The sequence below is a fragment of the Parus major genome, chromosome 6 (assembly GCF_001522545.3).
Source record: "Parus major isolate Abel chromosome 6, Parus_major1.1, whole genome shotgun sequence".
NCBI classification, from domain to species: Eukaryota; Metazoa; Chordata; class Aves; order Passeriformes; family Paridae; genus Parus; species Parus major.
The window spans coordinates 27,133,876-27,156,496 of NC_031775.1; the positions used below are offsets into that span (position 1 = coordinate 27,133,876).

The 22,621-nt window shown below is 37.2% G+C and overlaps 1 protein-coding gene across 3 annotated transcripts in view; it reads left to right on the top strand.

Annotated features, from left to right (window-relative positions):
* The window catches only part of ATRNL1 (attractin like 1), a 431,935-nt gene that overhangs the window by 301,008 nt on the left and 108,306 nt on the right, over positions 1–22,621 (top strand). For 2 of the 3 annotated variants that reach the window (XM_015633605.3, XM_015633604.3), the window contains exon 27: positions 17,508–17,615. The exons of the other annotated variant lie outside the window; for it this stretch is intronic. In XM_015633605.3, coding sequence (XP_015489091.1) covers positions 17,508–17,615 — 108 coding nt within the window. The remainder of the gene's footprint in view (positions 1–17,507; positions 17,616–22,621) is intronic. 3 annotated transcript variants of the gene reach the window in all.

Below are 22,621 nucleotides of genomic sequence, written 5' to 3' on the forward strand. Positions count from 1 at the left end.
GCACTTGGAGTGATCCTTGGGGCTGTGCTGTGCAGGGTCAGGAGTTAGACAGTAGGATCAGAATCATCCTTGGGGCTGTGCTGTGCAGGGTCAGGAGTTAGACAGTAGGATCAGAATCATCCTTGGGGCTGTGCTGTGCAGGGTCAGGAGTTAGACAGTAGGATCAGAATCATCCTTGGGGCTGGGCTGTGCAGGGTCAGGAGTTCGACTCAGTGGTCTTTGCTGGACTCTTCCAGCTTGGGCCATCCTGTGATCCCGAGGGCACTGTCAGGAGGTGGAGGTGTGAAGGAGCGCAGAAAGAGGCGTTCCTGCACCATTTCTGAAGGAAAGAGCAAAACCATCCCAAATCTCCCTTCTGAGGGAGGAGCCATCATGGCAGAAGCCCAGGTTCCTCTGTTATCTGCAAGGAAAGGAGGGCAGGAGGGACAGCTGGAAGGGCTCCTGCCCCTCGAGTTCCCCATGGTGCAGGGCAGTGCTTGGGTTCCTTCCTGCAGTCTGCTCCATCAGGGGTGTTAGCTGAGCCCCTGCTACCTATGGATTCTGGTACATACATTATTAAATATGTTTTAAATCGTCTGTTATAGTGCTGGGCAGCTGAGAAATAACCTTGTAAACATTTTCTATTCGTTTTTTATTTGTTATTGCTTTTGTTTTGCAGGAACATTCTCGTGGTTATAATCTTTCTTGTAATGTTAGGGGTTTTTTATTAATTTTTCTATAATTTCTCTTCTTCGTAGCATTCCCCAGTGATTGGATTCACAGTAGTGTGTTGTAATAAAAATGTGCAATATTGTACAGATCAGTATGTGCAGTTTTCATTGATGATAATAACAATGAATTAATAATTCTTCTATTTCTCTAGCTCCCTAGATTTGAAATATTTAAAAATATTTTAAGTGTGCTCTTTGGATAGATTGTAAATATTTTTTTAACATAGCATGAAATACATCCAGAACATATAAGCATAAATGTTTTCTAGTTTAATATTAAAATGGAGATAAAAATAAGCCTCACAGAACTATACAACAGAACTGAATTAAATCCCCAAAGCGAGCATGATCAGACAGAAGGGCGAAATGTCAGACCTGGTGTAACCCACTTCATTATGCCTCGTTTTCACAGTGCTCACACAACAGTGGATGATCTTAAACATGGTAATTGAATAATTATGACTCAGGATGTTCTGCCTTAGGGCGTAGTTTCTGCTTTTCCTGATGTGGCAAATAATGTACCGTGTCATTTTGCATTAGGAAACACAGCAGCCAAGCTCTGTGCACTGGTACAATTGTCTGCAGCACCAAGCTAAAGCACAGCCCTCCAAAACCACCTCTGTGGAAATCCAGATATTTAAAGAGATTTATGCTAAGTCTGGTTGATGCCTGAAAATTTTACATTATATAGCCTTGGGGTTTTTTAGCAGAAATAATAATAATATGCCCACAAGTAATGCCCAGTTGTTTGAGAAGTTTGTGGCAACTTGGTGTGCAGGTTGGTTTGTTAATGTGGCTAAAAATTGGACCTTTTATTAGAAATTGTATGAAACTATTAAAAAAGCTTGCTGTATTGAGCTACATGTGTGTGTGTATATGTATACATTCTCTTGAATTTCTCTATGTCATTTCTCTTAAATGAATTTTCTTTGAGAAATGTGGCTGAAATGGATGGCCCACATTAGGGTGGTAGACTTGGCTCTTTGAAAAGTAAATATATCTTATATCCAAGTGGTGTTAGAAGTCCTTTTTGTGTATAGTAAACTGCAGGTCCAGCCTCTCATTTTCTTCATCACAGCTTGATTCTTGTGCACTGCTGGTGAGTTTGCCAGAGGCAGCTGAGGTGATGTGAAATGAGTTCGCTTCTGGACAAGGAGTGCCCCAGGAGAGAAAAACAAAAGAGCTGCTTTGTGCAGCTGAGTCACAACTACCAGTGTGCAGTTTGTATGTTAAAGGGCCAAAGCATTGTCTGGAAATAAAATATTAGCAAAAAAATCCCAGAGTGAATTCAGTAAACTGTGTGTCATATCTCATCTTGGCTATGTCTTACTTCACACAATTCAGTTTTTCTTATTTTCTGCATAACAATTCATGTAATTCTTTGATGTACAGTAGGATCAGAAACATTTCTGAATGACTTCAAGCTATGTATAGAATCAGTAAAATCCTTGAAATTATGGCAATGATCCCTGCACTAAATGTTTCTCATTATTTGTTACTAAACCTAAATAGCATATTTTTCTTTCCAAAAATACTACATTATCTAAATGTCAGCTTTTTATGAGAAATGAGATATTTCAGGGAAACTTCCCAATGAGTGGGTGGAAAATGGAATTATTTTGGTTTGGGCCAGGTGAACACAGATCTCTGAAATGTTCAGAAGGTGCTGCAATTCCAGGTAGCTCTCTGTTGTGTATTTTGACACTTTTTTCAGAAGAGGAAACTGGCTTATTGGTCTCTTGGCTTCTCTAGCAGTCTGTAGCCAACATGATTCTTCAGTTCACTTTCCAGCTGTATTAAAAAGTCCTCTTCACTCAGCTGTGAAAGCCTAATATGCACTGGAATTAAATAGAATACATGAAATTTCAGACACCTATATGTATGTAAATTATCTGCATTCATTCTGTGTAAGCCTTACTTTGACTTGCTAAAAAAAGTCATGTTTTATATGTTCAAACTAGCTTAGTATCTGAAACAACCCACTGTACACCATGGGAAAAAATAATGACAATATCCTGCCATCCTTTCCTACCTGTAGTTGCAGTAAATTCTGATATAATTATTTCACGTGCTGGAGTGGCTGCTTGAATAACTGCATTCAATATACATTTTACATTAGATGGAATACAAAGAATTTTTTATTATTTTAGTTACTCCAAATCAAGCTATTTAGATATGCAATATAGGATGAAAGTGTAAGGGAAGCATTTTTATTCTGTGAGATTTAACTGTGTTTTATCCACTCCTAAATACTGTAGAATGGTCCTTTATGCACATCCCTCTAACTAGTTAAATATTTTGTCATGTTCATGCTCAAGAGAGAGGGAATCGAACTGTAGAATAAAATCCACTCGTCTCCGTGTTGTCTATGCATGACTGAAGGCAAAAATATTTTCAGACACAGAACTTGAAACATATCAGAAAACAAAGCAGAATTTCTCATTAAATGAGAGCTAAACAAAGGGGATTTTTCATTGACAAGGTGTGGAGAGCCATTCTGGTTTAGCATAACTTGGACCTTGTCAGTCTGAGTGGTGTCAGCTCTTTTTCTGTGTGGTTCACGCTGTGTTTCCTGTTTTCTGAAAACTCTGGAGGACCTGATTAGGAAGGACCTGATCTCTGCTGTGTATGTAAGTGGTTTGGAATGCAGGGCCTTAATAATAATAATTGAGATACTCAGCTGCAGTAAGCCTTGATTCATTGAATGTAAATGAAGAAAAGAGGAGTGAGTAGCTCAAGCTGTGTTTCAACATCTGTGAATTCCAATGGCTTTTTCTCTTTTCTCTAGACTAATTCAGGTACAAATCATTCATTTCTGAGTATTAACTGTATAACCTGTACTTTTGTAATCAAGACAGAGTTTTTAAGATAAAACCATATTTTTAAATGTGTAAACATTAAAAAAAAATTGTAACAAATAGTGAATTTTCATAAAGGGACCTATTTTATTTTCAGTATAGGAAGAGATATGACTGACAAGAAGACAATTTAGAGTGTATATTTTAGAAATTTGGACTCCAATACCAACTGATAAATTAAGAGAAAAAAATAGTCCCAAATTGGTATATTTAATTGGTATATTCATTGTATATCTAAGATGTTGGTACAGGCTAAGGGAGGATCTTTGAATATGACAGGTGCCAATTGCAAAGAAAATAATTTGATAAACCACAATTTTCATGTACTGATTTTTTTGAAGCACCTTTTATTGCACTTGCATTTAAAAAAAAAAACATGTTTAAGAACTGTTGACATCTTTTGCCTTTAAAGTTTCAGAAAATTAGGTCAAAATTTCCCTCCATCAAAAACTGAGAAACTCAAAAATGACTTTTGCCTGTAGGACAGGAATGAAAGCACGTTATTTTAAAGGCCAGTGAAATATAACTGCAAGCAAACTTTTACTGTTGAAATCATAAGACTCATTCATCAGAATTCAAATGGAAGGGAATCAAAATGCTGATAAATTAGAAAACAAGGCAAATATTCAATTCCTCTTTAAAAATTATTCATTTTCTAATAAGGCTGTATTCTTACAATCAATAATTTGTAGGTGCAAGGGGTATCCCTGTATGAACCCAAATTTATTAGTGATGTTTGCCCATCTTTTGAGTTTAAGCACGGACAAAGCAGTAAATGTCAAACATCCACTTAACAGTTCTTATATAGAGTGGGGTTTTTTATTTGAATCATGGACGTGGCAATTGTAACTTCATACTGAAAATGTAAATTGTCAGAAAACAAAAATATGAGAACTTTTTCTAATTCCTCTGAGTATTCGTAAAATGTTGAAGAAATTACCTGTGGGGATAATATGATTCTTTGCATTTTGAACCAGGTAGAAGTTTGAAAAAATTTTAATATAATCAATCATCACAAATACCCAAATTGTTTGGAGCTACTTACCCAGGTAAAAGTAGCTCCTGTGTACTGACCCTCTAAAATGGCCATATAGGACCATGAAGGACAAGATGTGGTTGAAGTAACATGTGTCTGTGTATATTTTTAATTTGGTAACAGTTTAATAATCCACTGAGTGGGACTGTTCAGTTGCCCTTTGCCTGTCATCAAGGTGCCTTTGCTGCTGGATTTTCACGTTGTTGTCTCCTAATACAAATGTTAGGGGTGCACATAAGCAAAATCACAGCTGATGCTGGTCTTTCAGACCTGTATCCCAGCACTGCCAAGCTGTCTTCCTCTTTATAGACTGGATTTTCCACGTTACTGTGAAGTGTGGGTGTAAGGAATGGTTATACTGAGCAACCAAAACACGATTTCCTACTGGATGAGAAGCTCCAAACCCCTCCTAACCTGGTGGAGGAAAAACATCCTTCTCCTCTCCTGATGGCCCTAGCTGAGGGTTTGGGACACATTAGCAGTGTACAGCATCCTCAGTGCCAAATCTGAATAGTTTGTGTTAAGTGTTGAACAGTGGTGGAGAAAGTTCTGCACAAGTGCAGGGAAGCTGCAATGGGGGCATTATCCTGTAGTATATTCCTGTAGCACCTTTAATGGCTTCTGTAGTCCTCCTCTTTTATGTGTGGCAGGGAAGGATCAGAGAATCCTTTCAGGTCCATCACATCCCACCACTGCTCTTGTACTTCACACCTTTGTGGTCTTTCAGCTCACCTTCACTGACAGGAGCCTGATCTTTGCTTCACAGAAAGGAGCTGCCTCCTCTGCAGTGTCCCAGGCTTCCCTGCTGTCGTTTGGCATTTTGAACCTTTGCTGGAGCTAATATTGAGTGGGTTCCTTACCTAGATGAAAATAGAGAAGGTTTGCTGGTCCTTAGTTAGATGGGAGAGAGGATATAAATGTTTCCCTGCAGAGGTAAATATCATCTTGAATTCACAGTCTATTTAAATGACAAAGTTCACGTAATCAAGAAATATCTCTTTCCCTGTTAATAATCAACCAACCACCACAGCCCCAAGTAAGAAAATCAAAACTCATGTTGAAGGGTTTGAGCATTACATTTTAGAATACTTCCCTCAATTCCAAATAAGTAGGGAAAATTAATTAGCCAAATCATCATCATGCTCTTTTTATGGAGCTCCTGAGGGCAAGTCCTTGCTTTGCATGCACTGTGATAAATATAGATCTGCTGAGGAAAATCATTCAGATGTGTGGCACCTTTAACTCATAGATAATATCTTTGTTTTCTTTTGTCTCCCAATTAAGGACGTTACTGGCTTTTTTTCTTGGTAAATAAATTTCAATTAATCAAATTCCAGCTGTCTTGCATATTATGGTGGTGTGAATTTGAAAGCATTTAGCAGATGCCCATATAAAAAAACTGTTAACACATAGCAGGTTCCCTGACATTTTAAACCTAAATCCAGCTGGAAACAATAGCAGAAAACAAGTCCACATTTTTGAAAAATTTAGGGCTCTCTCTAATGTAGGTGAAAGATTCCTATGCAGAAAGGGACATACTGTTGCAGAACATAAAAATGTCTGATGTTTTCAGTTTTGTAAGAGGAATGTCATGAGTATATTGTGTTGTATTCATTTACTCTTTATACAAACTGCATATGGAAATGAGCCAATTAAGATTCCAGGTAAAAGATAATACTGTCTCGAGTTTTTGCTCCAACTAATCACTGCTAATATCATGTGAGTTTCTAAAAAGTAACAGTCAGAAATTCTGATAATTTATTTGTCCCTAAGCATTTTAACCTGATACAATTATTTAAAAAACCCCTTTAAGACTGCCATAAAAATCCTATTAGTGGTTCACTACTTAAAATCCTACCAGCAAAGTCAAGCTTGGGGAAGAAGTAAAGGAATGGGACAGATGACCTTGACTTGCCTAAAGCTTTCAGTATTTAATTTGGAAATGGGCCATGTGAGAAGGAAAGCAGGTAAAAATGATACGCACATAATTCCAGTGTGCACAGAGACTGTGTGAAAACATACTTTTGGAACTCCCTGCTCATTCTGGTGAAGTAATCATTGCAATATATGTATTTTAAAATTCTTACTTTCATTTTCCTGTGTTAAAATAAAGAAGGGTTTTAGGAGAAAAGAGAAACTGGATGCTGTGTGGAAAAGTGTCTTTTTGTTCTTTTTGTTTCTTTCTCAGGATTTACTGTGTGTAGAAACAGTAAAGCTGGTTTTTCATCCTTGTGCAAATTCCCCACTATGCAGTGCTAACACGAGGCCCATTTTCTGTTTGAATCTGTCTAAGCCTCTAAACAGCAATTTAAATGATGCACAGTGCTTGTGATCACATCCATAGCAAAGGGATGAATTCTTAATATAAAATGTTTTGTGAAGTTACATCTGTGTAAGGTCCTTCAGTGCTTCCCTGTGCTTCACTGTGATTTAAGTTATTGCACTGTCAGTGTCTTCAAATAACCATGGCAAATTCAAATTTAAAATCTGTCAGTTGGAAGGCAAATTCTAACAATTTACTGATAGTGATTTTACTTTAAGGTAGATAGCCTATGTCCTAACCACATACAGTTACAATAGCATTCCACTAGTCTACTCATCTATTTTAAGGATTTAACTGCAAAGGTAAATCATTGTGTAAGGAGGATGTATACAGAGCAGAGTCTGTAGAACGACAGTGACTGCAGAACTGCTAAAAATATGTTGAGTACATTGCTTCCTTAAGTGAGGGTGAGGGTTGTTGGATCAAAGCAAATGAAAGAAACTAAACGTGGCTGGAGTGTTTGACCCAGCTGAAGTGGCTGTTCAGACAAGCCTTCCTTTCCTGTGACACAAAAGTGCTGCACTTCCCTCTGACTGTGTCATTGCAACAATCCTGTACTTGGCTGTCCTCTCTGTTGTAAATTAAAATAGATGAAAGCTGTCGAGCCAAGCCTGCGATAGAGGCTAATTTGATGTGATATAATTGATGAACTCTAAATCGTCCCACTTCTCTCTCTTGAAACAGTCTGACTGGAGCTCAAAATGCCAGGGTGCTTTGATTTACACTCTGTCACTTTTACATGGAAAGTCTCAGTGTAGCAGCAGTGAGGGATTTACTTCTTCACACATTTCTAATCTGTAGAGTATGCACACACACAGACTGGTGCAATCCCTTGTAGGGACAGTACTGGGAAAGTAAGATTTCCTTGTTTGTGGCTGGTTTGTGCACAAAATGATTAAGATAAATAGAATTGTCACCTGACTTCTGCTGGTACATATATTGCCAAGGTAGTCTCTTGCAATTAGTGTTGCACTTCTAACTTCAGAACTGAATTTTAAACTTCTTGGTGTAGTTAATGTTTGAAAACCCTCTATTTCTGAAATTCTGATACAGTTGAAATATTTTAGGAGATTAGGTTCTCACCCCTTTAGCTTTCTAGGTAGCAATTCAACTCTTAAAATAATTCTGCATAGAAATGTTACAAGTTTCAGACTTTCTGCAGTCAGCAGTTTCTTGATTTTTGTACTTTCCTGTTTAAGATACTTGAACTCAGAGCAAACTGTCTTGTTCCTTGGTTTCTTTCAAAGGTAAGGGATGCTCAGTGGCCTTGATTTCTTAGTTCTCTAGCAGGATTAGAAAGCTTTTCCATCACTTTTACTGTTCAAGTATTCCTGAGCAACCCTCATTAAAAGTGTAGCATCTCACATCTTCTAAATCAGTTGTTTCAAACAGAAGCAACATGAGCAGAGGAGAGCTGCTTTAGTTCACATTATTACTCTGATCAAACAGCACAACTGCATCAGTTCCAGAGCCTCTTGTCCCCCTGCACAACCTGGGCTGGCTGTGCCCACGTGCCAAATTCTGGCTGACCTGAATGTACCACGTATGGTGAGCAAATCTGTGAAGTTGGGAATATTTCTTTGGCTAGCACCCAGATTTCAGATGGGTATCCTAGTTTATGTTGATTAACCAAACCCCCTTCTTGCTGAAAATGCCAAGTGGATGGGATTTGTTATAAGGAATTTCTGTACATTTGAAGTGACCAGACTTTTTTCTGATCTTGGCTATAACTTAAAACTATGTCTTTAGTAATGATTTGTAATTGAATAGCTGATGTGAAAAATAATGGGTATTAAAACTTCTACTGGATGCAATGGTTGAGCTAAAAATGAGGCTCATTTTTAATGAAAAGGGAGATAAAAACCTTGTAACACAGGGTCAAAAATTGTCAGGATTGTATAGGAGGCCTTTACTCTCCCAAGACAGCAGCACCAGGTACTGCAGCATGACCATTCAGCTCCTTACACTGGGGATTCACGTGGCTCAGGGCATTTCCATCCTGAAACAGGCAGGAACACTGGTCAAGGTATTTCTTTTTGGTTCCCTTTACAAGGCAGTGACAAAGATGGTTAATTGACAAAATACTCTGAAGATTAAAGCTTGAAAGCATTTAAAGGCATCAGTCAGTCATGGTACATCACCAGTTTAACTTCCTTAATGGTAATATCATTTGTGCTTTGAGGAGCTTCTAAAAGGATCACTTCAGGATAGTTCTATCGTTGTAAGTGGTGCTGCACTTAAAAAGTTTAATTTACATTGTCACTTTATCACTGTACCAGTAATCTCAAATAATAGATGGTTTTAAAGAATTGGAGGTAATGATAAAGGCAAAATACACCTTTGTTGATGAACAGCCTGGTTTTCCGATTCAGTAGTATTATTTCTCTTCTTTTACAATTTTTGTATGTGTTATGATTTCATTAAAAAATGAAGAAAAATAAATATAAGCCTTGAGTTCAATGTCAAAAAAAAATCTGGATATTTTGATCACCTGAAGTGACTATGGGGCCTGGGATCCAGGTACATTTCAGACTCTTCAGCTTTTTATAAGTTGGCCTAGCTCCAATTCAGTCATTATAATTTGGACTGCAACTTTTCACATCAGTTCACAGAAGAAACAAATCCAGTGTCTACCCTTTTTTGTCATCTAGGTTAAAAAATGCATTGACATTGTTTGCAAATTAAAATATACATGTCCTGCACTTTAGCTTCTCTTTGAAGTAATAGTATGTAAACTGCTTTTTTTTCTGACTTTCTCTGGCTAGGAAATATTCTCTTTTAAAAAGTTGCTTTAGTTGGGGCCTCTTAAAAAAAGTTCTCAAGTACCTACAGTGAAAATGGGGTACAATATCAAGCAGTAAAGTAGAAAAATGGGTAGGAGAATACTTGCTAAATACTTTCAGATTTCAAAACCTAGTTAAATTTATTTTAGACTATGTAGAGAATTGACTAAACACATCCATGATTCCAGAGCCTTTCTGGGTTCCAAGATTTCAGGTCTGACAAGATGTAATTCCTATCTAAGAAAAGAAGAGGGCAAAAGAAAGTCTGGGCAATTGGACACCAGCCAATTTATCATTTATTCTTTGGAAAGTATTGGGATAAACAATTTTTACATGATCTATAGGAATGTAGAAAAAAACGAAGAAGTGAGGCATTTAATGCTATTTTTTTCAAGCATAAATTGCGTCAAGACAAACCCAATTTCTTGATACAACAGATTAACAGACCTTTTAGAAAAATAGGAAGTGAATGTCACAGTGTATTCTTGGAGCTGTTGGATATAAGTTCTTCATTGTAATAAGGGAAAGGTGCATTGAGTGGGCTTCTGCTGGGATCTGATTCTGGTGTTGATTTAAGACACAGAAGGGAGCACTGAAGATGGGAGCAGGAGTGGTGAGATAACATTTACATACCCATGTTTGTTTACAGTTGAGAAGGTTGAAGGAAAACTTCAGATTTATAAAGAACTCCTGTAAAGCACACAAGAGTTTTGGGGGAGTTTTCTCCTCACTTGTAGACAGAGAATGGTCTCCACTGCAGGCAGTACAAGAAACAATTGGCTTAAATTTCAGCATGGAAATTTAATTTGGGTGCTCAGGACTTCAGGATTGTGGAATCTCCACCACTGTGGCTTTTTTAAAAAGCACGCATCTGCCAGAAGAATTATGATCCCATTGCCCTCGTGTAGGACCAAGGCACAGGGGTGGACCAAGTTATCTCATGGGATACCACTTAAACCCAGTTTCCTTTCTCAGAACATGTTTACCATCTTTAAAGCAATTTGAATTACTTTAGGAAGAGCTGGGAATTACCAGCTTGACATCTGTTGTTTAAGATAAGTAACTAAAGCTGGTTTTTAACAGTTATGATAATGATGGATAATATTCACGGTGTCTCATGTCAAAAGGCCATAGCTAAACAATGTTGCTAGGAAGGGCTGAGATTTTGTTATTTGGAGGAAGTTTCCCACTGTGACTATTTCACTCATAAAAATGGTAGTTATGTTTTTAAGTAGTTCTTTAGAAGAAGGCATTTTGGAATCATCATTCATGTTGGCACCATTGTAGATGACTGAGTTCTAAGGGATAGTCTGCACCGTACAATACTTGATTCTGCTTCATATTCTGAAATAATTTTAAGACATATTTTAATATATTCACTTATAAATAACTGTCCTTAGGCAAATACACAATGTCTCCTGTGTAAACATTTCAAAATCTACAATTAGTTGATCTGTCTCTTTTCTCTGTACACAGAATTACTTTGCAGAACAAACATTTTTCGAAACTTTCTGTCAGCTGAAAATGGCTCTGATAGCTAGCAGCAAAAGATTCAACAGTTTGCTGAAAGGATTTTTTAAACCCACTCTATTGGGGATGAGAGCACAATTCTGGGATTAGCAAGGCATGCTGAGGATCTTTAGGAACCTTTAAAACGTTTGTGGTTACAGATCTGTGTAAGTGTGCAACGTGGATTCATTGTGATCCGAGTGAAAGAGATAATAGGATTAGGTCTTGTTTAGCACTTCTTAAATTTTAAAGCAAGAAATTGAATTTTGTGTTTATTATTGATTCTTAGCGCCCAGAAAAATCCCCCCATCCCAAAATATTCTTTAGGGAAAAAAATATGAAGGATCAAACACAACTTTGTTTTGAAATGAGCCCCCATAAATGACTGGCAAATGAGCATCATCCAGGGTGCCACTTCCAGTGTTCTAGAGATGGGAATTCTGTTCTGGTATCAAAAAGTTCCAAAAGCTGAAGTCACAGCAGATTCACATTTTGCTCTTTGCTTGCTAATGTGCAATACATTAAATATCTGTTCCTTGGATCTAGCAACAAAATGACCTTTTCAGGGCTCATCTTTTTTTCTCATTTTTGATTTGTTCAAGGGAAATTGCAGACGACTGGTATTTGGTTTCCAAAAGGGATACATAAAAACTTGACCTTTTGGAACTGTTATTTTTTTGGGGATGTGTACACTGTATTTTAAGTATGTCTTAGCTGTTGTTTGCTGGACTATGTCTAGTTTAAATAACCCTTTATTTTATTCAGTATAAAGCTAGGACAAAAAGTATAACTCCTCTCATTTTTTTCCCATGACAGACCTTTGCACACGCCTGAGAGCACCTTTTCTTCAGGCAATTTTAAAAGAAAGTGACATGGAATAGGCCCTGGTATCTCAGGAAGTTTCCACAGACTCGATTTTGCAGTGCAAATAGCACGTTATACTATGTCCATCATTGTAATATCTCATTGCCTACCTGAATGCACTCTTGTGTCAGGGCACTTTGCACTTAGCAGGGTGGGAAATGAGGCGGAGGGAAATGATTGTTTAGGAAGTTCATGATGGAGGGAATGACTGAGTTCAGATTGTCTGACTGCTGTCAGAACTATGGTTATTCCTGCTGCTTGGTTTCCTATGCCAGCTTTTATCCATCTCTTAAAATCACTGTACCTCATGCAGTCATGGAATGGTAGGCTTATTTCACCTAAAACCCAACAAAAAAGTTTAATGACTGTGATCTGCCTTTCCAGTGAAAGCAGCTGATTCGGAAATTAACCAAGTCAAATAGTTTATTCAACATGTAAATGAGAAATTTCTCTCCCTTCCAGCCATATAAATAGCCAATTTCATCTGAAGAGATTTTCAACACCAGAGTTACAATGAGAAAATTTACAGAGAAAGCAAGCTTTGTCTTGTGCAAATTAAAGTGAATAATCAGAGCTTCATTAAAATATCACTATGTATTCAGTTTGAAAATGAGAACTTAAGATTTGAGAAGAAAATTAAATTGTGTTTCTAACTAAAATATCTGTGATCCATTCAGATGTGTTTAAGTCCATGTAAGTTACTTTGTTGATTGGATATAGCAGTAAGAACCCTCAAGAATATTCAATGAATGGGTGAATTGCATTGTTTAGAGAGGCTCTGGTTTTGCAGGGCTGTCCATTTACATACAGCCTTAATTTTTTTAAGCCTTGGAGCTTGTCAAATGCAGTGTGATCAGAAATTCGTCAGTGCTACTCTCCGTGAGGTTTTGACACTTTTTTCTCCTCTCAAATACTTTTCCTATAAAACTCAGATTTAATGCATGGCATTGTTAACGCTTCTGTTGTAGCCTTTGGATGTTACTCACATCAGCAGTTGACAGTACAGAAGCAGCAAAGGAGGTGACCAAGTTGTAGCTGCAGACAAGTCAGAGCTGCAAGATGAATAAGCAGAACAGGAATTTCAAATTAGACATTTGGAAAATCCTTGTCACTAGGAGACTGTGCAGCACTGAACTAGACAGCAGTTTTCCGAGAGTTGAGGAATTATCATTTTCCTGGTTTTCAATATTCACCTTGACAAAGTCATCCATGTCCTGGTACCACATTGATAGTGATGTGATCTAGGAAGAAAACCAAACCCATCTAAGATGTGAGGGAAGGAAAGCTAGAAAACCTAGGCAGTTGTTAAAATAATAGACACTTTTTCACCTGCCGTACCCTTATTTCTGGAACAGTATACTGAGGCTTCCTGGCTCTGTTTGGCAGCCAGAAGTCTCCTGAACATTTTTTCTGGTGTTCTCCACCTCTTACTCATACCTCAGTGTCCAGCTGCCCCGTGACCCTGGGCATGCACACTGCTCAGTGCACCCTTCAGGGCACACTCCAGGTACCTTTGGTTGCCCGTGGGCTACAGGAGCTCATTAGAGGTGCCAAACAGCAACAGAAGGATCTTTGAAAGGATTGCTCTGTTCATCCCATTATGGCACTAAAATGGCCTCATCCTTTTCAGCTCTCCTAATCTATCAGTCTCTCAAGAATGTCTGCTACTGTATAACAAAGAGAAAGCACACCTGTCCTAGTTCCTAACAACTCATGCACTTTATTAGATTTTTTCCAATTAGGGCTTTTCCAGGGCAGTTACGCTGGAAGGTGAACAGGGTAGAAAAGCAGTGCTAGTCAGAACAGTATCCAATTCCACATAAGAGATCAAGTATTAAAGAAAAAAAAAAAAGAAACTAAAAAGAACAAAATGATAACATTTCCTAAAATACAAAAGACTTGAAACATGTCAGCCTGAGTTTGCTGAAATATTGTATTCTGTTAATGTTAGCTCACTTTAATATGTATTTTGCATTGAGTGTTTTATTGTACATGAATACAATATAGGCACTAAAATATTTTGAAAGCGATGTTATCAACCAAGAGAAAAAAAAATCAAAACATTTCTACTTAAATAAGAACTTTGGAACAAATAAATTTCTTTATTTATAGTGCTTTCAAGATGCCATGGAACATTTTAATTTTCTCCAAACTGCATTGATCAGAGGAGGAGTATCCCCCATGAGAATTTTTTTGATCAATGGTAAAATTGCATTGCATCCCCAGGCAACTGCTTTCTTGAGTTAAACTTCTAGATGGGAAAGCAGTTCCCATTTCAAAATCCTTATTTCAGTAGGACACCAAAACTCAAAATTATCATAATCTATGGGCTAGGATGTCTACATGTTCATGCAGAATTAGCTGAAATGTGTATTTCCATGATAGGGAAATAATTATGCAAAAATGGTTGGATTTTGAAGAAATGTTTTAGAATTGTGTTGAGTGAGAAATTGACTCAATTTGTAGTGTCCTAGCATCTCACTGTTCTTCTCTGAAGACAGCTATAGTTCTATACTTTATATGAAAAACTCTCTGGTCAGATATAAATTATTACATTGGAATTGCTGCAAAATAATAGAGATGCCTAAAAAAATTAATCTTCTCAATAATCTTGTATGTTATGAGATTTAAAATTATGGTAAAACTTGAAATTGGTTGTCTGCTCAGTCAAATAAATGTTCTTTGAATTTCTCAGTCCTATGCTGAGAAAATTATATATTTGATTTCCCATACTTTAAAGCGAATATTTAGAGATGTGCCTGCATTCTGAATACTATAGATTAAATTTGTGATAAAATATTCAAATATTACATGTTAATGCTATCTGTTTATCTGATGTCTCCAAGTGAATATCCCTAACTACTGGAGAAGTGTGTTTGGCTTTATTTTTTAATTTTTTTGGTGATTTTTTTAAATTCAGTAATTTTTTTAGGCTTGCGTATATAAAAGTAATAGCATTTTAGTTTCACTTTCCACTATCCCCTGTTTATTCTGCTTCAGTTGTGATGAAATCTGTGGGGGGATTTTGTTGTTGGTGGGTTTTATTTTTTAATCTCTTTGCTGAGAAGGCAAGGAAGAACTTTTTCACTCTTCTCATGAAACACATGTTCAGAGAGTTTCCATGTTCCTTGCCCTGTGGGTGAGGTAGAGGAAATCCCCATCACTGGAAACTCTGGAACTCTGTCCCAGTATTGGTACATGGACAGTTGCAGATGGTAGGAGGCAGTGACCCTTTCCAGCCACAAAACTGATTTTAAACATCATAATATCTTTCCTGTACTTCCCCTCATTGCATCTTCTTTTTCCTTTCCTGCACCTTGCAGAGTGTTTTAAAATGATGAAGGGAAAGCAGCGGTGTTTGGAGTAAAGCACTTTGATGTGCAAGTGCTCAGCTGCCAAAACCAGCAGCGCTTTATGGGCAACCAAACATTTTAAAGTTTTCATTCTTGCTTACAGAGCTAATTAAGAATCTTTTTAGCACTCTTTTCGAATGGCAGACTTTTAAAATTATAGTGATATTCCTGTGAATGAAAAGGTTTTCCTGAACGTCTGACCAGGAGGAGGGCAAAACCTACTGGACTTAAAAACCAGAGAATATATCAAATATACATTTCCTTATAATTTGCATTAAATAAATCTTTTAAATAGTAGAATGTGCATTTGGAGCATAGGTTGTTCTGATTGTTTAAGTATTTTCCCCAAGCAATTCTATTTGTTTAAAACAGTGTTTGGTTACCCATTAAAAAGTAAGCACTTGCCAATAGCTCTGCAGACTTAGAATACTGTAATGAGTTCCATGTGGCAGGACTGTTCTAATAACACTGTTTTCTTTAATTTTTGTTATTTTAAGAGGAACAGGAGGTACATAATGTAATTTTAAGTTGTAATGACTCAGTATTTTATACTCAAAGTTTTTGTGATCTTTGCTAGGTTGTTGGTAGGATTGGAGGGTCATAATAGCTCTTTCCAGCTTTAAAATCTATTAGTAAATTGTATTGATGCTGATGTAAATCCTAGACAGAGACTACCAGTTCCATGTTGAGGTTAAGGGTTAAAAGCATAATTCTTAACCATTCATACTTGGCTTTTATTTATTCTCAATATAAAACATGCAGTTTTACCCACAGCCATATTGATTGCCCTCTTGGTGTGATATACTTGGGAGCCCATTTGTGCAGGTGCTTGCTGACAAACACTGCATGGCTGTAAAATCCAGGCTTTGGGAATGCAGTGGCCGTGCAGTGAGAGGCAACTGTTCCCTTCTGATTTTAACATTACACGCCTTTAAATTTCTATAGACAATCTTAAAATGCAAGTGGAGGCAATATGCATAAGGAGCACTACAAAATGAGTTTGTTGCTTTGTAACAGATCTTAAATCAACAGTGTTTATTAGTAAGCTGCCAGCAAATATTTGCTTGCATACCTTTTATTATTTCAAAGGTTTTTATGAACAGTATGTCACAGTGCTACTGTCATTTACATTCACACACCACTTTCTAATGCTTTAAGCTTTCCAGAGATAAGAGGGAGAAAAATGTTAAGAAAATGAAACAAATCTTTTCTAATAAATCATTTTTGCAAGCGTTTTGTCTCTCTAAGATGCTGTGACACCCTGTTCAGCTGAAGGAACACACCACTTGAATTGCACGACTCATTCACCTTTAATATTTAATAATGCTTTCATTAGTTGCACTGAACCAGTGGAGTAAGATCTGTAATATCTACTGCTGGTCATCATTTTTATTCATTGTGGTTTAATAAGCATTATAATTACAGACTGAGGAAGAAATATGAGTTAACTTTGTGGTTTTGCTTGGGACTTCTGTGCACACTAGTATGGTTGGAAAGGATTATACAAGCTCTGTGAGCATAGCTGAGTGTATTCTAATACACTGGTGCAGAGCTCCCAATCCTGACACATTATTCTTCATATGAAAGTAACTGCAGGAAAGATCCTGCATAAAATTGAGTCCTGACACTCTTAACTCCATCTGGCATAATTGTGAAATATGAAAATTTGAAGGCCAAGTGGACTTGGTTTTGGCAGGTGCTCTAATGCATGCATTATCAGTGGAAGTAGACTTCAACTATTTTTACTAACCATTTCCTATATTTGCTTGCAACTTACACAAATAACAAAGTTATTTAGAGAAAACAGTCAGTTAGGGAAGCTTTAATTTGGAAAGTTTGTCAGAGTTCAAGCTAAAAGGTCTTTTGTGAGCATCATAACCTGTGCTCGTTTCTCAAGTAAATATAGATGGTGATGATTATGATTTAGTGTAACTTTCTCACTTCAATGTCACAAATATGACTGTGTGCTTGTTGTTTGCATTCTTATGTTTTAATGGGAGGAATAGTAGGGCAGACTGATATCTGGTGCATTTTTTAACATTTTGTTAAAACATCATTTTTTCCTCATCAGCAACTTATGCGGGAGCGACAGCAGATGGCCAGCCGCCCCTTTGCTTCTGTCGATGTAGCACTGGAAGTAGGAGCTGAGCAAACAGACTTTCTACGAGGGCCATTAGAGGTAGGAACAGTGGTGCTGACAAGGGACCATTGTGATTTGCATATTTATATTGCCAGTCTCATCTGCATCTGCTTCTGAAACCAAGCAGCATCTGATTACCTGGAGCTGACAAGTCTCAGCTACGTGTATTTTGTCATTTCCAAGGCACGGAGTTTTAATCTCGTGACATAAGCTGTACCAAAAGCCACTGGAGAATCTGTTATCCTGGGCTGGGGTGACAGTCAGCTCACCTGGCAGTCCTGTTGTGATGGATGTGAGCTGAAGGAATGCAGGACTCGGGCATTAAGGAGACAGCAAATGTCATGCTCAGTCCTTCAAGTACACAGTGCCATCTAGTTAACATCTATCTTAATTAGCAGAGATTACAACAAACAGGCAAACTAACTAAAGCACCTTAGAGTCGAAATTCAGTGTTGTGTACACAGAGGTTTAAAGCACACAGACTGTACTGCATGGTTTTGTTTGTAGGAGAATGACTACGTTTCTACATTCTTTTATTGCAATTGCAGTACATTGGAAAAGAACTAGTAATTTGCAAAGCAATATGATATTGGAATGGTGTAATAATGCATGAAATGGATTCTAGAAGTTTCACCTGAAAATAGAGGGAAAATTACAATATGTGAATAATAATGAATATCTAATCTAGGTTCAGCTTTTGAGAGATGATCCTCTACTCCTTTAACTTCATTTACAATATTGTGTTTACAGTTATTACTTCACCTGTTTATGGTGGGACCTGGGAATGAGGTGTGCTAGCTCTGGAGTCTTTCAAGATTGTACTCTTCATTGCTGCCAATTCTTAAATTCAGAGCTTCTCTTTTCTCAATAACCAGTCTCAATGGAAGATTAAATACAATCTATCAAACCTCCAAGGTTCATGGAGAATGAGCAATGTGTAAAACAAAAGAATAGCAGACAGGAAAAGATTCAGCTCTTGAGTACTTACCAAAGTGAGGTGCCCTGTCCTGCTGCTGTACAGGAAGTCATCCCAATTGTTCTTACTGTCACAATTTAAATATTTGGAATAGATGGTGAGTAAAAATAACATATCTCTTTGAAGAAGCTGTGTCATTTTCTGGCCTAATACTGGACTCCTCACATTGTTCAGCAAAACCACCTTACTTCTGTATCCTCTTACCTTGGAACAGAAGACCTCTCCAGCTCCCCAAGCTGAGGACACATTACACTGCAGTTAAAAGTTAATTTTTTTTGCAATGTGATTTCATTGTCTCTGCACTTGTATCTGAGAAGAATTTTTTTAAGTTTTCTTTTCAAATGGAGGCAGAGAGTGGAAGATGAGGCATCCAAACTCTTATTTTGTACATACTGATTATTTAATTAAACTTTAGAAGTAAACATCACAAGTTAATTACCACATTTTCTTTCTCATGTCTTTTATTTAGCTCTAAAAGAGGTAGATCCTAAAATATTTTAATTATATTTTACAGTTTTTATTACCTTCTTTTTTTCCTAGCCAAGCATTTTCTAGCAATTGTTTAGAATTCAGCATCCATAGTGTTTTTTCCTAATTAATACATAGTTATACACAGAATATACTCCATTCAGAATTATAATATACTGATCTGTATCTGAAAAAAGCATTGTGCTGAGGAATGAATGAATGTGATTCAAGCATTGATTGTCCTTTGGTATATATTCTGTAAAAATGAAGGAGCTATATTAAGCTTCTGTGTGAAAGGACACTAAAAGTTTTAGTTGCCATTCTGTTCTTCATTTTCTGCTCTTTTGGACTGAGAGGAATCCAGGTCACACAATGCTTAAGAACAGAATGGCATGAAATAGCTGTAAACATAATTTTATTGTATTAATTTAGAAGTTGCAAACGACTTTAATAATTTTGTTATATCTGATGCCCATTGGGAGGGTTAACACTAGAGATGTTTTATGAAAAAATGAGAATATACAGTAACTTCAAAATGTTCAGCTGGCATTGCAGAGATCTTGCTCTGATATACCAGAGGTTCCAATTTTGATGAGGGTGCACTGCATTCCCTCTCCTCACACTTTTATTGACATCGTGTGTTACTCGCCGGTACTTTGGACATTGTTGTTATACTTTTATTGACGTTGTAATAACTCCCACACTTCCAGTGACACCACATTGATCCGTGGGCCCTTTGGGCACTGTGTAATGTCACTGAACTCTTCCAGACACTGCTGCAAGTCTCCATTCAGCTGCACAGCGAAGCTGCTGTTCATTAATGTCACCTGCCTCACGTGGTGGTGGTTTTGTTCAAGTGGTGTTCTGCATTAATGCCGATGCTCTGCTACGTGGCAGTATCCATATGACTGTGGTGATGCCACAATGCTGTGTGGTTAACAGCTATATTTTACATTTATTTGTAAATATCCATAGCAGCTGTTTCACTGCAGAGGTTTAGTTTGCAGTAGTAAGGCACTTTTTACCCAGTGCTCAGAAAAGATAAAAAAACAACCCAAGAGTATAAATACATAAAATGGTTGCCTAGTTCAGATACTTACAGTACAACTGATAATATTTGGGTCTATTTCCAGTTAGCAGCAATTTGAAACAAATTAAAATAAAATTCTGAAAATGCTACAGAGGAGAATTGAACCTCTGTTATTTTGGAGTCTCTATCAATCAGTCTTTCCTAATGTTTTGCCTACAAAAAGACAGTATCTCGATATTAACTCCTTGAAAGGACTTTAATCTGCATCATGTTCTTCCTCTTCCCTGCTGTCTGAGTGGGTTTTTAGGCATTGGCAATAGCCTTTGTTCTTGCCCATTTAAATAACTTTATTTATCAGTTTTTACTTCCTCAGGCCACCTTTTACATGAGCAAGTCTCATATTGTTGTCTGTTCTGTCATGTTGGCTTTGTAACAATCCTTAAATTTTTACTGTTGGTTTAAACTTAACCCAAAAGAGAGCAGGCTTAGTTTTTCCCTTGCCTTCTTTCTCTCGTGAATCACACCAACCACTGCCTTGCTAATGATACTGATAGGATGTCAGTGTCCCAATTCCAAAAGTACCAAGCAATACCCACTCCTGTTGTGCCATGATATTCATGATATTAATGATATTTAACCCATGCTAGTCCTAATCTCCATTTGCTTCTGTAATGGTTTCCACTGCACTCCTTGGAGCTGATGGAGTGTGGGTGAGCCTTTACAAGGAAGGTGAGGCTGGAGGCAGGACAGCCCTCGCTCCCTCCTGGGGAGAACAAGAGCAATCTAAAGTTACTGTGGTGGAGGAGGGGAAGTCTGAAAGGCAGAGAGACCCTCTGGATCCCAAGGGGGGAACAGGTCTGTGCAGCTCTGGGGAAGTCCCTGGTGACCCAGGGGAAGGTAAAAGGAGACAGAATTCCCAAGGGCCTCTTGTCAGCAGTAGCACATAGCACAGGCTGTTAAGGGCAGAGCCAGAAAACAGCAGAAGCACCCTGTCCAGAGAGTTTGAGACTATTAGCTATTTTGTGATACCACCATAATTTTTTCCAGAATCATAGAAAAAATCAAAGTAGCATCATAGATCAATAGATACTCGTTACTGAGCTTCTTGGCACTCAGTGCCCTCAGTGTTAAAATGTTTTTTATTCCTTTCATTTCTTTTTTCCAGACATCTCAGCCATTTCCAGACTTGGCTGCTTTTTGCTTCTCAGTATATACCAAAAGATAAATCATTTAGGCTATCTTAATATTGTAAACCTCCTTTGGGCAAAATTTTTTTTTCCCTAAAATGTAAATCACTTTTGAAGAGTTCATTCTGCTGTGCTGCTGACAGTCCCTTCAGTTAATTTATATATTAATTGAGAAGTAAACCAATTTTTTTTCCTCTACCTAATTTCTGTTGTTTTTTTTTTTTTTAATGGGGACAGATTATTTCTTTAGGTAAGATCAGACAGATACTGCTGTAAATGCTTCATATCTGGTCATGCTAAAACAGAACAGCAGCATCTACTGTGCTTTATCTGCTGGAGTAAAAACGGGCGTGTTATTGCCTGCAGAATATCCAAGTGTAGGTTTAATGCTGGGATGATCATCCACTTGGTAAATTTATGGTATTACTTGGATTTTTTTTTTCATATCGATGTTATTTCATAATTATTTCTGCAGAAAAGCACACAATAGATCTTTCAGTCATTTTCCCATTAAATTACTGCATTTCCACAAGAGTTGTCATAGATATTTGACCATCCTCTGCTTCTGATAAGGTACAATGATGTAAAAAAATTTGAAATTCGAATAAAATCTGTGTTTATTTCTCTAGAAAATAATCTCTCATGAGTAATAGTTATGATGCATTAAAAAAGTTTTGAATTTCAGGCACTTTTGATAAGTATGAAGCAAATATTTGCCATTATTTGTCATTTATTTGAGTAAATAATTGAAAGGTGTGCACTGACACAAGCAGCTATCATTTTCTACAAAGAATGGCTGCCAGAAATTACAGTGACTTATCAAGACACATTAAAATCCTGTAGTAGAGATTTTTGGAGTTTAAGTAATTGTAGTACATATTAGTAAGTTGTGCTGCTGGCTTCTCTTTCCAATAAAGAATTTCTAGCTCGGTTTACAAATAAATCTAGTTAAGGTGGGTTCATTTTCTTATATAATTTAACTAAATTAGAGAGTAATTTTTGAAAATGCAGCCTACTGTATTTTGAACAAAATTAACCTTGTTGCCTACTTCATCAGCAATACACCTGCATTGTGTTGATGACATCATGTCTAATGCCAAGGAACAGGCTCTTCCCAGCTCCTTGGTACAGATCATCAGCTTTCCTCTTGGTATGCTCAGTTCCTAATATTAGAGTATCACAGGATAGTTCCACTGCCCTTGCTAAAAAGTAGTAATTTATTTCAGATAATGGTTCAGAAATTTTCTCTTGAATGGGCACCTTGTTTCCAGTGACCATAAAGGCAATATGTATTTGGCAACAGGAACTATCAAAGACTATTATATTTGAACTTCTTGCTTACTCAAAAGTCATGTCACAGTCCTGAGCTGCTCACTGCAGCTCA